General features: G+C 42.4%; 1 protein-coding gene across 3 annotated transcripts in view; it reads right to left on the reverse strand.

The window, feature by feature from the left end:
- Positions 1-16801, reverse strand: part of FGD5 (FYVE, RhoGEF and PH domain containing 5) — a 105337-nt gene that overhangs the window by 44036 nt on the left and 44500 nt on the right. For all 3 annotated transcript variants that reach the window (XM_086755451.1, XM_086755450.1, XM_086755452.1), the window contains exons 4-5: positions 12128-12186; positions 11987-12017 (exon numbers count right to left, since the gene is read on the reverse strand). In XM_086755451.1, coding sequence (XP_086611577.1) covers positions 11987-12017; positions 12128-12186 — 90 coding nt within the window. The remainder of the gene's footprint in view (positions 1-11986; positions 12018-12127; positions 12187-16801) is intronic.

Here is a 16801-nt window from a genome sequence, read left to right on the forward strand (position 1 = left end):
AAGAAATCTGAACTTAAAGAGAGTAAGGAGCTGTGGAACAAATAATTTTCCCTGTGAAACCTACCAAGACCTTTTTTCCTCATCTTAGGAATGGTTTTGATCCTGAAGTCGTTTATAAATTATGTGGGCAGAGGAGTAACTTCCTCTACATTAAAATGCAGCCAGCTCTGGTACATAATAGGGCACTTGTTTAAGAGTGCATAGCAAAACGTTTCCCCAGCTTTGACTTGGAAGTGAGGTATAAGGCCTCCATCTGAAACTGCAGTGATAATTTATATTAAATCCCTGGGCATTAGAAAATCATCCCAACAGCAGACAGCAAGTACGTTGTGTTCGAAGCATTGCTTAAAGTCTCCTTCATTCAGAGCTCTGGATGCTGAAGTGTTTTCAAGTCAAAGCCTGATTCCTACAGAATTCATCTTCTCTGCTTCAAGACTTGTAAAGGAGTCTTTGCTGGCACTTGGGTACACTCGAGAGACTTCGGCCCTTTGCAGGTTCCTACCAGCCACTGCTGTTTCCTCTGGCTGCTGCTGCCAGACACATCCCCTCTTCACATGCAGTGGCTGGAGAAGCTCAGGCATTTAAAGCTGCCTGGGCTTTGTGGAGATCTGAATGCAAACTGTGGCAATGGGATGCAAGAAAATGCGCAACACAACAAGGCAAGAAAGCTGATGCTGTGCAGAGGTATAACCAACACTTTGCTGCTGAGTGGCATGAGACAGGTTCCTAACTCAGGGATTCTGGCTGCTGTTGCCAGGAGCTAGGGCACTGTAACTAGATAGTCTATCTTCATAGCAGTATCTGGTATTCAAAAGCAGCAGACTTCATTCAATAAATTAAAAGGGTGTGATTTCCGCATCTGCTTCTTCAGTATTGCTAAAAGTACAAGTAATTGAAAAGCCTTAGTGTAGTATTCAGTGTTTGCCTCAGGATAGTCCTGCAGAACTGTTACAGGTTTAATTCTCCTCTGTATTGCCTGTAAGGAGATGACTCTGTGGCTTCCTTTGTCAGGGTCAGGTTGGGTTCTTGCTGTTCAATTTCCCATTTCTGCTAGTCAGGTCTTCGTGGGCAAACTATCTGAATCTCAGTTTTTCTATGAAAGTAAGTGAACAATTAGAAACTTAAGTGCATCCTAGTTTGTGATGAGAGCAGAAACTAGGCATCATATAAATTGCTTAGAAACTAATTCTATAAGTGCCTTTTCCAGTTTTTTTTCTGCATGTCAATAAGCCATGAAGTGCATGGAGTTTTTATTGCATAAGATGAGGAAAAAAAGGATGATAGTGGAAGCCAGAGTAAATAATCAAAATAACAGCTGTAGTAGAGAGGCCACATTAACTGTGAGGTTTTTAAAGCTCCTGATGACTTGTTTTGGTGCAGCAGCTGCAGACTAGGAGATTTCAAAGTTTCCTTCCGTATAGAAATACTATCTATCCTTATCTGACCTCCTTTCTGTTTTTGTGTGTGAAGGTAAGGCTAGGGGATTGCAGCATTCTCTCTGCTAGCCTGCCTACACGTGCTATTTTTTTCCAGTAAGTACCTCAAATCACGTATTGCTTTTAAAATCAGCATTAAAAATACTTGAATGGAGGCTTTGTAGCTGAATATACTTAGACTCATTGGCTTTGAAGTCAGGAGGGACCACATTGATATGATATGATCTAGTATGTCTGCTCAGTAGTCTAGAACACAAGACTCACTAAAATACAGCATCAGTAGGAAAACAACCTACTTTGATTTAAGACAGGACCTACCACATGTTATGGATACACTAACACTGCATCCTGAGGAAAAAAACAAGTCCCAAAAGAGGCTTTTGGTGGTCTCATGAAGGGTTAGGTAGCTCTTAACCACATACAAAACCTAAGCATCTAGTCACAGCAGAGCTGATGTTAAAGCCCTGGTTGCATCAGACTAAGGCCATCACACCACATGTTCACACCAGGTGTTCTTCTTTCAGCAAGTTCGCACTGAGCTCTGCTTCCAGCCCAAGATCCACTGTGAAGGAAAGCTTTAGTGTCTGACCAGTCTGGCCAGATCCATGCTGTGAATGTATTTTTTCACACACTACAGGGAGTTATTATTAAAACCAATGTTTGGGGTTTTTTTTTAAGATATATTAAAAACATTTTCTATCTGCCCATAGAAGCCAATTCATCAGAAAAAAAATGCAGCTGCTTAACAATTGCTGAGAAGGTGATTCTGCTGGATGAGTTAATAGAAATGGGAGCTACATTTTTCCACTCAGAGACCATTTCCTGGTCTCCTACTTCACTGTATGTGGCCAAATGTGCTGTGAAAGGAAGCACGGGCTTAATAAAAAGAAACCTCTAAGGTCACACAGCTCATTGAAAGATGCCAAGCTTTCTCTATCTGTCCCTGAACTGGGATGGGATAGGTTGAGTATCTTCCTCTTTCAGGACATAGTGATCATGAAACGTATTACCAAAAAGTCAAATTCTGTTCCCTGAACTTTTAGGGACAATGTTATGAATGTGCTGGGATTTACCATGGCATTTCTCATGGCTCTAGCTTCTGTCTAGTTAAGTTTTATAACTAAGTGGAGTAATTAAGGAGGACTCTGAAAGAACTAATTTCCATGAAACTTGCTAATGTCCAGGTATGAGCAACTCAACAGAGTATGTTTCACAGGGGATCTATATTTTATATTAGATAGTCCACTTTAGTTTGATTAAATCAAGGTAGCTGTATTGATTTCAGCATGCTGGGGATCTGGTTGGTATGACTGTGGTCCTGCTGACAGGCTCTGTAAGGAGGAGAGCCTCTGGGCAAAGAAGTTCAAAATTCTGCTCTCCTCACCTGTAGGAACTGACTCCAGGCAAGAGCAGATTCATTCCTGGCTTTTCTGTTGTAACACTATCAACTGCAATGTACACATTGGCTCACTATGAACTGGAATGACTGGAATATCTAATAGATATTCTAATAGAATATCTAATAGACTAGCCAAAAAGAAAGTCACACATACACTATGGTTTTTTTTTTTTAAATAACTATGACAGATGAATCATTTGTCTTCTGAAAAACCACTAGAATCAGGTTAAAAAAAAAGATAATGATGACAATTTTCTCTTTGAGTAACTATATCCTGGATGAAACAAGATAATAAATATTTCTGAAAGAGTATTATTGTGTTTCCTAATTATCTGGGTCTGATTTCCACAATGTGTCCTGCCCCAGTACCACAAATAATCCCAGCATTGTGCTATTCCAGCTCCCGTTTTTTCTGGTGTGTGAGTGAGCCTATCTAACTACATATTTCAGCCAGCATACACTCCAGAGGCTTTCCAAACAAGCCAGTCAATCTGTCTTTTGGATGCTTTTCCTAACTCAAAGGAATCCTCAACCTTTCAAAGTCCTCAGTCATTGTAATTAATCCAGACTGGGGAAACGGAAAGAATCCAAAGGGTTCTTTCAGCTTATTGTGCCTGGGGAAGTGAATAGCTGTAGTAAGTTCACTACTGATGTGCTTAAGTAACCTGTGATGTTATAGAAATGTCATCTTCTCCAAATTAACATTGAACAGCTCTGTATCTGTCTACTTTCCACCATAGCTGAGCAACAAGATTAACGTTCCTTTCCCATAGAGCTTCAGTGGATTTAATTAGTCAGTAATTGCCTGACCCTTTGATTATAATGAATTCTCAGACAAATTATTTCATTCTAGTTGCATGGATAGCTAGCTTCCTAATGATTAATAAAAAACCTGCAGCATAACAGTAATCACTATAAACATCCATTAAAAAAAATAATTATGTCACTATTGAAAATGCTGAGTGCCTGGGAAGCCATTAATCAAACACAAAGTGCTTTTGCAGTCCCACTAACTCTAATCAATCATGGCACCTGAAGGTCTCCAAGTCTGTCACCCAAGCCCCATGTCTAAACACAGAAGGTACCAAACACTGAGTCCATATAATTTGGAGACTGAACTGTCTTAGAACAGAAGCATGAACAGAAGTTGTTCAGTTCAAGGTTCTGCCATGATGGCCACAGAGCTCAGTCTCATCCAGGGGTATATGAGCCTACAGATCTCACTCCTGTCTTATGCCTACGCCTGCACCAGTGTTTCTGTGTGGATGTGAAAGCATAACCCAAGATAGCTAGATTACATAGAAGGTTAGCAACTGTGCTATAAAAAATACATTTTTGAAACAAAAGTTTTAATTACATTTTGGGTACCCACAAATAAGCCCTTTACAGCCATCCAATGGCCAAATCCCTAATATCCCTGAAATAAACTCTACAAGTAATTAGGTGAAACAAAAAGGATCAAAACCCAAACCCATCCAAAGCCCCCCTCACTGAATAAAACCAGAACAGGTTGGTTCATTTTTTTTTCTGCTTTTGTTTGTGCACATCCCTAACACACACAAGCTACATTTTTCCCCCCAAGAATGCCTCTGACAAACTTCTGTTCTTTGCTGGAAATGGTGACTGTAACCTGGAGCCTGTTGTAAGGGCATGGGATAAGGAGGAATGTGGGATTAGTTTCAACAACATCTTATGGTTTATGTGGAGCACTGCCTGTCACATGCTTGGCTCTTGGAGTACAATCTGATACCCTCTGTGAGGTGATGAGGCTCACTGTAAGGTGCTGGGATATGAGATGCTGTAGAAATGCTTTAGGAGAGCCACAAGGATGATCAGAGGGCTGGAGCACCTCTCCTGTAAGGACAGGCGGAGAGAGTTGGGGCTGTTCAGCCTGGAGAAGAGAAAGCTCTGGGGAGACCTGAGAGCGGCATTGCAGTACCTCAAGGAGGCTTATAAGAAAGATGGGGAGAAACTTTTTAGCAGGGCCTGGTGTGATAGGACAAAGGGTAATGGTTTTAAACTAAAAGAGGGTAGATTTAGATTGGACATAAGGAAGAAATGTTTTACGTTGAGGGTGGTGGAACCCTGGCCCAGGTTGCCCAGAGAGGTGGTGGATGCCCCATCCCTGGAAACATTCCAGGCCAGGTTGGCCGGGGCTCTGAGCAACCTGATCTGGTTGGAGATGTCCCTGCTTCTTGCAGGGGGGTCGGACTGGATGGGCTTTGAAGGTCCCTTCCAACCCAAACCTTTCTGTGAGTCTATGATTGTGGTCCTTTCTGCATTTCAGCCCTGCTGCCAATTAGCCTTTATTAGCCTGAGAACATTTAACCTTGCAGGACTCTAGTGAAAGGAAGGAAAACTAATCTCTTGTCAGCTAAATCACTGCTTCAGGAAAGTAGTTTACCCAGGAGAAAAAAACTGTCTATATATATATTTGCTATATTGGGTGATTTCTCTTCTACTTAAAAATAATCTAGGGTACAGTAATTCAGTTTGAGTCCAGAATATCTGTTTACTTTTTCTATGTATAACAGAATAAGCCAAGTTAGATCAGTTCATCCAATGGCCCGTGGATCCCTGGGGAACCAGAGACTACTGCGACCAGTCTAATATGGGTAGTTAGGAAATGATAGGACTGAATTCAGTCTTTACTTTCACTGTTAAAAGCTGATGGTTCTGCCACCTGCCGTAGGCTGAAAGCAACTATGTAGATTATGAAGGTGAGTAGACCGGAGGAGAGAAAGTCAAGATTTTGACTTAAAGTTGTAGCTAAACAGAGAGCTCTGTTTCAAAGAAACCAGATACTGCATATTGCAGGATCCAGGGCTCTTTTGGACATCTAGGCATTACACCTGAGGAGGGGGCGTGAAGACTTCAAAGGGGTCGAAGGGGTAGAAGAGAGTCTCCATATTAAAGCTGAATGCAGGCATGAGATGCTTTTGAGTATGCTGTGAGCCAAGTCTGACTCATGGGTGCTTCTTGGAGGTATCTTCGTTACGGCCAGCAGCCTCTCTCTTAATGATGAAAGTGAAAGTGGCACCACTGAATTAAAAAGTGGCACATCTCCTGTAGCAGAGTGAGTGACCCTTAATCTGCACTGAGCAGTGATCTTCCCAAATTTCTCATTACTGAGCTCAGCAGAAACAATGCCAGATGAACAGCAGAAAACACTATTGCAGCAGACACAATTAGTCTCTTATCCTGCCATTGAAGGGTACAATCTAGGTCAGGAACCCTGACCTGAACACACACTTACATGCAATCAAATACACACAATCATCCAAAACACTGCAAATGAGTTTCAGAACTGGCAAGCTGTAGAGAACTCTTTGCGAATAACTCTATCAGTGGGGCCTGTTACCAGGGAATTGTCCTCATGCCAAGTGTGCTAGTGTGACTTCGTCTCCTTTTAAGAGATATACAGATTATCTGAAAGGTATTTTGGCTCAGCATTCCCACTGCAGAAGCTCCCTGGCTGGCACATAGCTATTTTCCCACTGCCAATGAAGACAACAATGAATAAATAAATGAGAAAAAAAACCCCCAGCCTACTGTAAGCGAGGGCAGGCTACTCTTTTGTGACAGTGCATCTTTAGGCTTTCATAAGAGCCTTAGAGGGTCTAACAGCCAGCTAGCTCTCCATTTAGCCAGCACGTTCCTTTCACTAAAGCGTTTAATTAGGAAAGGAATTACTTGATTGGTCCAGTAGAACTTTGAACATCATCCAAGAAATTCACAGTAGTAAAAAAGGCTCAGCCAATTATTCACTAGAAGTGTCAATAATTAGAAAGATGAAGTTCTGTTTTATCTGACATGTAATAGTGGCTCCTACATCAGATGTTCCTTTTTTTTTCTTGAGAATGTGTTGCCCACAAGCATTCTGAAAGTAGAGTTTAACCGGTGAGCCTGACTTCATGATAATCAGCATTTAGGTACCTTTGAGTTAGTGACTTGAGCACTAAGATTATTTTGTTCTTTTTTATTTCCTAAGATTTATTTGGCAGTCAAAAGCCTCAAGAGCCCAGTGCAGGCTTGGATCCCATACATATCTCTCCAGAGAGAGAACCAGCTGGAGAACCAGCACAAGTTATATCTATTCGTATACTATTCATATCCATATCTTCAAATGCTGAGGAAGCATAAATCTGGGTCTTGGTGTTTCTAAGAATTGTGGCCCATTGTTATGAGGAAAATGCAAACCAGGAAACAGGTTCAACTTTCTTTGAACAAGGAGGTGTTTGCGCTGGTGTTTTTTTCAGTGCAGAGCTGTCCATTTAGGTACCTTAATTCCGGAAATGCCTCAGAGGGAAGTAATAATTACTTCAAAGGGTTTTATGCACAGAAGGGATGATTTTATGTACGAAAGCTAAAGTTAAAATAAGTGTGAACATGGTATACTATCAAGCAAGTGCTTGATCCCATACAGACGGATCCCGAGGCAGTCTGAGTCACACTAGGTTTCATTTGTGTCCATCTAGTAAAGTAATTTGAAACAAACTGGCTGAAGGGAAGCAAATAAACCAGACTCTTGGTCCTCGAAGGTGATGTGTGAAACATTAGGCTGAGAAAGCAACCTGCAACATTTTTGTTCAGGAGCAAGCACTAAGAAAAAGATGACAAGTGCAGCCTATATTCCTGGGGAAGAAAAATAGGAGAAAAGAATGACAAAGTTTGTGGATTAAAAGATCCTGAAGGAAATGCAAAAACTAATCACCTTTGGAAAACTAAATTGTGAGTATCAAGAGATCAGGGACTTGGACTGCAAGGCCCTGCCAGTCCCATCTGCTCAGTCCAGAATGAATTCTTAACTCCCTGCTCCAGAGAATTGCATTACCTTTGATTAGGGCAAATAACAGCTAACGCTTTAGATTATTATCACTACTACCACACCAACTGATACAGAGTTTGTGAGTTAACACAATGTTTCCACTCTTTCAGTTCAATAGCAGAGTGGGTGTATGGAAATGTCATCGTTTTGGCAATCAATCAATTTATTAAAGTCCCTGCTGAAAGGCCAAACAGATTCTGTTATGCTGAATGAATAGCAGCTCCAGCCAAGCCTGGAAATGAGATGGGAAACTGCTCCTGCTGCAGGCTTAAGAAAAGCCTTTTTTCCTTTCTGAAAACAGCTAGAGTGTGGTTTAGTTCCTTGCCTTTCTTACCAACATGAGAGTTTATAGAAGAAGATGAGACTTGACCACTTAGAAACTGTTTTCTTGAGAAAGTTGGTGATGTGGAGCAGAGAGAAGTGTAGAAATGTTTCCTTGAGCTGAGACAGGCTGTCGAGGAAGCCTTTGGTCCTAAGTGGCTGTGAATGGGGTGTTGTACCTTGAGGGCAGTGTGGTGACTCTGTGGTCACCAGTGGTTGCTTGTGACATCTGCCAGTGGGACCTGTGTCAACAGCGAGTGCACAGCAAAGCATGATTTTTTACTGATGTGACTATTCCTAAGGCTATTCGAATATGCAAAAAGAAGTAATTATTTCATTATAACTTTTTGCACTTAGTGTTGAAAAACCTCAGTTAGGCAATAATACCTCTGTAGTCCAAAGGACTTAGATGTTGTAAAATTGGTAATGGTTTCTCTAGATTTCCAGAATAATACACTGGGCATCAGGTGAATATAAAGATCCAACAGTAGTTGAGCTGGGAAAAGTAACAGTGCTGGGACTGCAGCTTTCTAAATTGGCCATGATTGCAACAGAGAAACCTGCAGATTATTTCTGAATGCTGCTACAGTAGGTAGCTATCATGCACACATCAGCCTATAGCAAGGAGAGATGGGGTATGCTAGGGCCATAGGCACTCGATAAAACACAGAAATGAGCCATTCATACATCCTCACTACTTAGAAAGCCAGCTCATAGAAACAACCACATCTTCTTTGAGAAACTTGCTTGTCGACTGCTGAAAAAAGCCTCCTCTAGCCCCTAAAGGAATATATGGGGGAAGAAGGATATTTTTCCACTGCAGAAGAAAATCATTAGTTGAAATTAGGCACTCAAAATCTCATCCTAAAATTGATGCAGATCTTTCTGAACTTTCTAACTTGAGACAATCATAACTGGGACAGGGAAAGTAAAGAGTGCATGGTTACTGTGATTCTGACACTTCACAACGTGTAAGTGGCTGAACTTTACAACCCAATGCATTCATTCAAGGGTTTACTTTAGGTGTATCTCTTATTTTAATTTGAAATTTTAACTACTGTTTCAGTGCTCTAACTTTCATAATTAAGGAAATAATGAGAATATGCAAAACGCTCGTAAGATCCCTCTACTCCAGTGGGATAGGCAGGCAAAATCCCAGCAAAATAGGATTCAGTGGAATATTCTGTTACAGGACTGAAACATAGATAAAAACCAAACAAGTGCCTTTGGTTGAAATTGATGACGGACAGAAATAGAGCTTTCCCAGACACAGGAGTGCTATTATCCCGGTATCTTTCCCCTGATGAAATAACCAGCTGATCCAAACCTAATGATGAAGTTTGATTGAAACAGAGACAATTTCCCTCATGCCGTAAAACCTTAATTCCAGGACTGGCAGGCCAAGCTCCCGGTAATGTTACTTATCTTCTCTAATAAGCATTTCTGCTGAGAAAGTATCTTGAGTTCCCCAACAGGAGAGCAGGGAGCAGTTACATTTTTGAGTCAAGCCAGGAAAACTATTATCATTCCCTTGTATCTTTGAGCCACCTCTGGAGCACAGCAGCAGATAAAACTAGCAATCAAACAGAGTTTTTCCCTAACTAACCTATGAGCTGTAATTTTTATGAAGATTATTTTTATTAGGGATTACCAACAGGTTGGAGTCTATCCAGCTGGAGGGGAGCAACATGCTCCTAAACTAAAAAAAAATTAGCAAAGATACAACGACGACAAGGAGAAACTCTTTAGCAGGGCCTGTTGTGATAGGACAAGGGGTAGTGGTTTTAAAATAGAGGGAGGTAGATTCAGACTGGACATAAGGAAAAAATTTTTTACACTGAGGGTGGTAAAACAGTGGCACAGGTCACCCAGAGAGGTGGTGGATGTCCCATCCCTGGAAGCATTGCAGGCCAGGTTGGCCGGGGCTGTGAGCAACCTGATCTGGTTGGAGATGTCCCTGCTTCTTGCAGGGGGGTTGGACTGGATGGGCTTTGAAGGTCCCTTCCAACCCAAACTATTCTATGATTCTATATAAACCAGAATCTCTGCCCCATGTTAAAGTTGTCAACTTGGGAAAGAGAGCAAAAATGACATTTCCTGTTCCTTCCAAATGATTTCTACAGGCAGAAAATAGGATTATTGTGAAAATGCATAAATTACTTGTTTATATACACATAGCCTCAGAGCCAAATTCACCACACAGGGGTTTACCAGAGGAAGGAGAAAAGGGCAAAATAAGTCCTGAAGCATCCATTTCCTGGCCCACAACAGCACAGGCAAGGCACCCTGACAATAACATGATGCTATAGCAGCCATGAGGGTGTGCAGCCATTAATGCTATGCTAAAGGCACTGAAGTGCATTGCAAGATTTGGATCCGTATATTGAAGATTTTTCAGATCATGTTAGTGAGCCACTTTTATGTCCTAGAGATATATGGAAAATAATAGGATATAATGCAAAGGGTCTCCTAGACACCTCCACTACATAAAGTGCAGTGTACACACACGCTAGTTCAGCCCTGCATTTACATGCTGTTCATAATGACCAAAGTACCAATGTACTTGGAAATGGAAAATTAAATACCTTAAGAGTCTTTTAATGGGATGCATCTAATGAAGATGTGGAGTGGCTAATATTCTGTGCATGGTAATTTCCTGTATGTATATTTCTCTTCTCTTTTGATTTCAAAGCTGCAGAGGCTTTTCCCTTTTTTTTTTAATGATACTTTTGGAAATCTTAATTTCAGTAAGGAGTTCTGTGGGTACGCTTAATGATCAGAAGCCCTGTAGTCCACAGGTGAAGAAACCACCCTGGCTTCTCCAGCGGACAATGGAAAACTACAACTATATTTCACTAATGTCACATAAGGTGTTTGGCTGTGCCACAATCAGAGGAAAGCCAGGATAGATGAGGCAAATGGCTAGGCAGGTTATCACCAATTTATCAAAATATTGGTAGACTCCAGTTAAGCAGCTAAGTCCCTCGAAGTGTTAGGTTCCCAGCTGACCAGCCTGACAGTTTCTGATTTGTTGAAATGCAATCATATGCCAGGTGTTTGTTGCATTTAACACTGCTCTCCTGCCTCTGCTATCCAAGCCTGAGAAGGCTCTTAAGCTTTGTCAACTTGCTTGAGAGGCACAATAAGCAGGCAGCAACACAATGCTGACCTCATTACTTTTCTCTCCGTCAGAGTTCCTGTCCATTGCTAGGGTTTGGGGTGTCCTCCAGGGACAACCTAGAGCTACTTTTGGCCTTCTCGGGGAATTTCTTTCCAAGCAGCGCTGGGCATGCTTTGTGTGGTGGCTGTTATTCCCTACTGCCTTGCAACTAACAGCCAAGGAAGATGTTGAGAGTGAGACTACCTAAGCTGTGTACCAGTCTCCAGGGACGCAGTGGCAGCTCTGTTAAAGGGATGCAAAGTCTTCTGGGACAAAGCCACCAGTGGGTTTATACCATGCAAGAGCTCTCTATCGTGCATTACAAGTGATTCTTTTTGTGTATTCTCCCATGAGTTTCTGACACCAGAGTCTGTATTTTGCCCATGGTGACAACCTGTGTCACAGTGTGGATATCCAGGCCATGCTGGATATTTCTGATACTGCATTATCAGATAAAGGAAGCTTAAAAGGAAGAAGAGTGAATGCATTCAAACCAAATCCCCATGCTTCACAGCTCTGCTCCTATCAGTCTCTCTCTGAAGAGAGAGTTCAACCCTGTTTATCACTATCTCCTTCTCCGCACTAGGCTTATTCTGCGTCTTACACCAGTCTCAGAGCCGCAGCAAGCACTGTTGACCAGCGCTTTTCCCTGTGAATGACAAATGCTAGATTTGAGGACCTGTAGCAATAGCAGATTAGTGGCAGACCTCTTCCTTTGCAATGGTACACAGTAAGCCATTCCTCCTCAAATTCACCTCAGTTCTTTCAGTGCTTTTATGTCTTGTGAATTGCAGCTAAGTGAAAGGCCAATTAGGTTTCAATAATTAAAATTATTTACTTACCGTATGTAACAGCTGGAGCATCTCCACGTACCTGGGGAAAGAGACAAACTTATATTATTTGCTGTCAAACCAATGCTGAAGAGCCGATTGCGTAGCTTCAATTTTAGGAGAACAACAGATAGGTTGTAACAATGAACTCACACTTTTTCTGAAGACATCAGCTCCTGGGCAATGAGGTAAGCTCTGGACTGGCCTTCTTTCTGTTAACGGCAAAAACCAGAGACAATTAAGAGATGTCTCATTCCAAGAAGTAAAGCAGTGTTAGAAAGTGCTTTGAACTGACATATTCCTTCAGTAAAATTAGTGACCAGGCTTTTATTCTTTGTTATTCAGTGTATGGAAGCCTGGAGTTCTCTCCATGACAGGGTGTTTGCACAATTCAAATACTAGTAACATAGTACAATATAATAGCTGCTAAGGCAGATGTCAAGTTTGAAAAATGTGTTCTTATTGAAGAAGGATAAAAATTTCTGTTGATTTTTACAGATCCAAAATTTGTCAGAGAAGCAGAAAGTGCTTAGCTTTGAACAGGCTAGCTTCATGGCCGTTGAGGCTCGTACCATGTGTTTAGTACTCTTAATTACATGGAAAAGGGAGTTCTTTATCAAAATCGTCGTATGCCAAACTGTTCTGACTGCTGTGAGACCTGTGGAAGCAAATGGGGCAAAGGGCTTTATTGCATGCTAAATATCTCTAGAAAGCAAACAGGTCAGTACTCCAGCAGACAACATTGTTTGAAATCTCAGTGCCATCTACTTAACTGGTAGGCATCTTGGAAGACACAGAAAACTGTGAAACTGTACGGCTCTGAGCTACAAGTGGCTAATTAGGGTATTTTGCTCCTATTTCATGTCTCATCCTTAGGTGACCAAAGCATGGAAACATTTACTGAAAGGAATCTACTGGAAAAATTTTGCCTTATTTAGCAGTGGTGAAGTAGGGAACTAAAACAGTAGTCTAGTAGTAGTAAATAAAAGCAGGCCTCAGTGACCTGAAGTGGACTCTGGGGAGATGAGTTCAGCAGCAAGACCTCACCACATTGTTTGCCAGACCAGGTGTGCTGGAAAACCATTGCTTACAGATCCTATTTCTGAAAGCCTACTCAGGACAGACTGGGGCTTGCTGAGATATGATGCAGTCCCTTAGTCTAACAGTCAGGTGGGAAGCTGGTGGCTGCATTTTCTCTACAAATTCTGCGTGAGGGGGCTGCTAGGGGTCAGGGAACACAAAGTTTAATTGGGACCCCTCATAAAAAGTATTGATAGGACCCCAAACTCAAATTCAGTTTTCCACAAATGCTGACTTCCCAAATCACACTTTATAGATCAGATGCACAATTGGGATTTACAGAGCAGATCTGAGCAGTCAAAAATGTCTAAGCCAGTTCAAGCTAAACGCTTTATAGACTTTTTACTCTCTATCTCTCCTCCTCATTAGCATTCCCTTGGGATGCAGGTGTTCTGGCACACGATAGAAGTATCTGAGTTGCTCAAAGTTCCGTTCCATCATTATGGTGAACCATCTGCCACCTTTTCTATCTATAGAGGGATCAACTTCTGGATTTCAGGATTTTCTTCCCCTCCCAAAGTCTCTGGTTCATTCTGCCTGCCGTAAGCTGCAAACAATATAGGAAAGAATGAAACATTCCCTGAAGGGCTGGAAGCTGAAGTTCAGGTATGTGGATACTTGGAGTGTAAAAAACCCAGTAGTAAGGTCAATGAGAGCATAATTGAAGCAATTTCACTGCCCAACATCCATAAATTAAAAGAGGAATATCTGAGGGAACAGAAGTTATATTTTTAAGATTCTTCCGTTTTTAATAACTGTAGGTATTCATTACAAAAGCAAGGAATTCAAGCACCAACAAGTGAATTCACCACTGCCTATTTCAGAGGAACCAAGGGCCAGTCAAAGCATGTTGCAAATAGATGTCAGTATTGGCTGCACGGGAAAGGTTTCTGTTTCTATGAGGAGACTAAAGCTCCCTTGCTGCTCTGTGAGTTTTCACCCTGGGGGTGATGGACCCCAAGGAGAATTACAATCTGATCAATAGTGAATATGAGTGAAAAAGTCCTTGAACCCTGATGATGATAGGTTAAATGAATGACGCTTCCTGTATAGAAAATGAACAGTGTCACAGTGATGTTTTGTCATCTTTCATTTATTTCTGTGTACTTTTACTGAGAGGCAATTGAAGATTGCAAGAGCCAAAGGAAATACAGAGTGAACTATTCATCAGTCTCAGATGTCTAATCCATCTCTCCTTTAGCACCAGGAGTCGCAGGGTATGTCCCCTAGTGCTTTGTTCCTTTTAGCTGATGGGTGCCAAAGAGCATGCTTTGAATCTCTTACTTGCAGAGAACTACACTACAGTTCAATAGAGTGCACTAGAAAGATCTTATATTTTTCCCTTAGTTTCACTTTCCTGCTGGGAGCAAATATTTGATTCCCCTTTTCCCCCTGGTTCCACTTTGTGAACACCTCTTGAAGATCATGATGTGCCTCTCCTGGTTGTCCCAGCCACTGTAGGGACACACTAGAGACACTGAGTTTTCTATTCTCATTTTCTCTACGCAGGCATAGCAGAACAAATTAAAGGGGATGTGTTTCTTTCTGGGTCACCTGCCCAGTGCTGGCTGCCCAACACGTCCTCTCTGAACAAGCCTGGCTCTGCAATGCCAAGAAGCAGAGTGCATTTCCCCAGCAGGCCAGGCCCACTTTCCCTTTACATACACACGTTGTCACACCCTGTATAATTCCTCTTATGATTAATATGTCTTAGCCAAGAGACAAAACACAGGGACCCCAGTGTCACATGGCCTGTCTAGGGCGAGCTTGAGACAGTGTCTCTAGGCGTTGCCTGTCTTGTGTTATTTAATTGCTGTTTGTTTAACCAGGAAATGAACTCTGAGATTGACGACAGTGTCCGGAGACAGACTTCTGGGAATAGGGGATAGAGGGGGTGCAGGTCCCTCAAGCAACAAGTTTCTGAACCACTGCCAAGCTGCCACTTTTTTAGTAATCTTTACTCCCGGCAGCCAGTCCTGTGCCCAGCTCTGCAGTATGGTTCCTTCCCAGTTCCCACTTCAGAAGCTGCGCTCCAGGCCTCACTGCATGCCTCTGCTTACCAGATAGAGGCCATGCAGCCATGCAGGGGGACCCCCGGCTTTCTGCTTCACTAAGTCCTCTTGTCTCATAGCTCCATCACCCCATCCTCCCCAAAAGCAAATGCTTACTAAAATGCTTGCAATATACAATACAAAATTGCAATATATAACGGAAATATCTCCCTGTTCTCTTCACTCTGAAAAACATGCCGGTGCCAGGAAGGTCACAAACACAAAAGCACTTTAACCAGGCTAGGAGCTTGCACAGTTGCTACAGCTCAGCTGATCAGCCTAAGTTGCGACACAAAGGTGATACTGTGCAATCATCTCTCCATTTGCTAACACATTAAGCCCTACAGCTCTCCTCCAAATGGATACCAAGGTTACTGACGGAAAACTAAGACCTAGAGATGACTTGTGACTTGCTCAGAATTTCTCCAACAGATGATGTTTCCCAATGAGTAATGAAGCACACCACCACCAGAAAGCTTTTGTTTAGAACAATGAAGACCTAAAAGCCTGCAACTGTTTACAGACCACACATGTGAGCACAGCTGAAGTTAAGTACTAGTCTTGGGTAGTTCAGACTGAGAAAATTTAGGTTTCATGTCCCTTTTGTGCCTTCTGATAGAACAAACATTGGGGCTGAGAAGGGGCAAGTAGAGAATTACGGAGAAAGGTGGCTAATGGCCCATGCTGAATGTGCTAATGTGGCCCTTAACTGTTCCATGATTCCCTTCTCTGTGTGGTAGTGATTCCATTAATGTAGGGGTGACGTCTCCACATGGACTCATTTATATGCTCTAGCTTCGTTCTGAGCTATGCCAAAGCATCTGAGTTGGCCCTAACAGGCCATGCTTTGCTTAGATGGTACTTTGGTGACAGTGCCAGTCACCCCCCTCTGAGCCCAGTGCTAGCTCTCAGTTGTGCTGACCCAGCTGTTTGCAGGACCTTGATCAGAACCAGACTGGTCTCCTGATCGAGCTTAAAAAATTGTGGGATTGGAGGTGAATCTGCCTCCATGGAGCTGGAACGAGGTTGTATGACCTTAGAGTGGCACAGGTAGATCACAGAACAGTTCACTAAAACTGCAGCTTTAGTACTGTTCAAGTCACTCATCTGGAATACTCTGGGAGTTACCCTTTGCATTTCAAAAGCAGGGTAACTCGTCAAAACTTAGAAGCAGCAGCTCCATTCTTGTGGGTGCCACTGGCCTGCCATGCTGACACGGACAAACTGCATCTCTTCATGCATTTCCTATGTGCGTGTCTTATTTCACAGACTCCTCAGGGTAGGTCCATTGTAGCTGGATGGTACCCAGCACAAGAGCACTACTGTCACAGTCAGAGGCTGACAGCTGTTCGCAAGCTTCAGCCTCTGAGCTGAGTGACTTCATAATGCCCCTTTTGTAATTATTATGAACTATGTAGCCATTCACAGTGATGTCACGGTGCTGCCAACAGTAAACTGAGGCATTACAAGAACAAGACTTTTTCAGGCTGGCCCTGTGAATCAGTAAGAGAGAAGGAAAAGCAGGCCATATCTCCTGTCTCCGAGGCCCCTTTGAAAAGGTAGATTGCAGCTCTCCTGGGGGATCTGTGTAATTACATAAATCAAGAGCTGTCCCTTGAAAGGCGTCTGAATTAGGTGCTTCCTCAAGGCACACAAATCTGTCATTCCCAACTCCCGCACATTGCAGTTTTCTGTG

This window comes from Chlamydotis macqueenii, chromosome 10, assembly GCF_036417535.1.
Source record: "Chlamydotis macqueenii isolate bChlMac1 chromosome 10, bChlMac1.mat, whole genome shotgun sequence".
In the NCBI taxonomy this organism is placed as follows: domain Eukaryota; kingdom Metazoa; phylum Chordata; class Aves; order Otidiformes; family Otididae; genus Chlamydotis; species Chlamydotis macqueenii.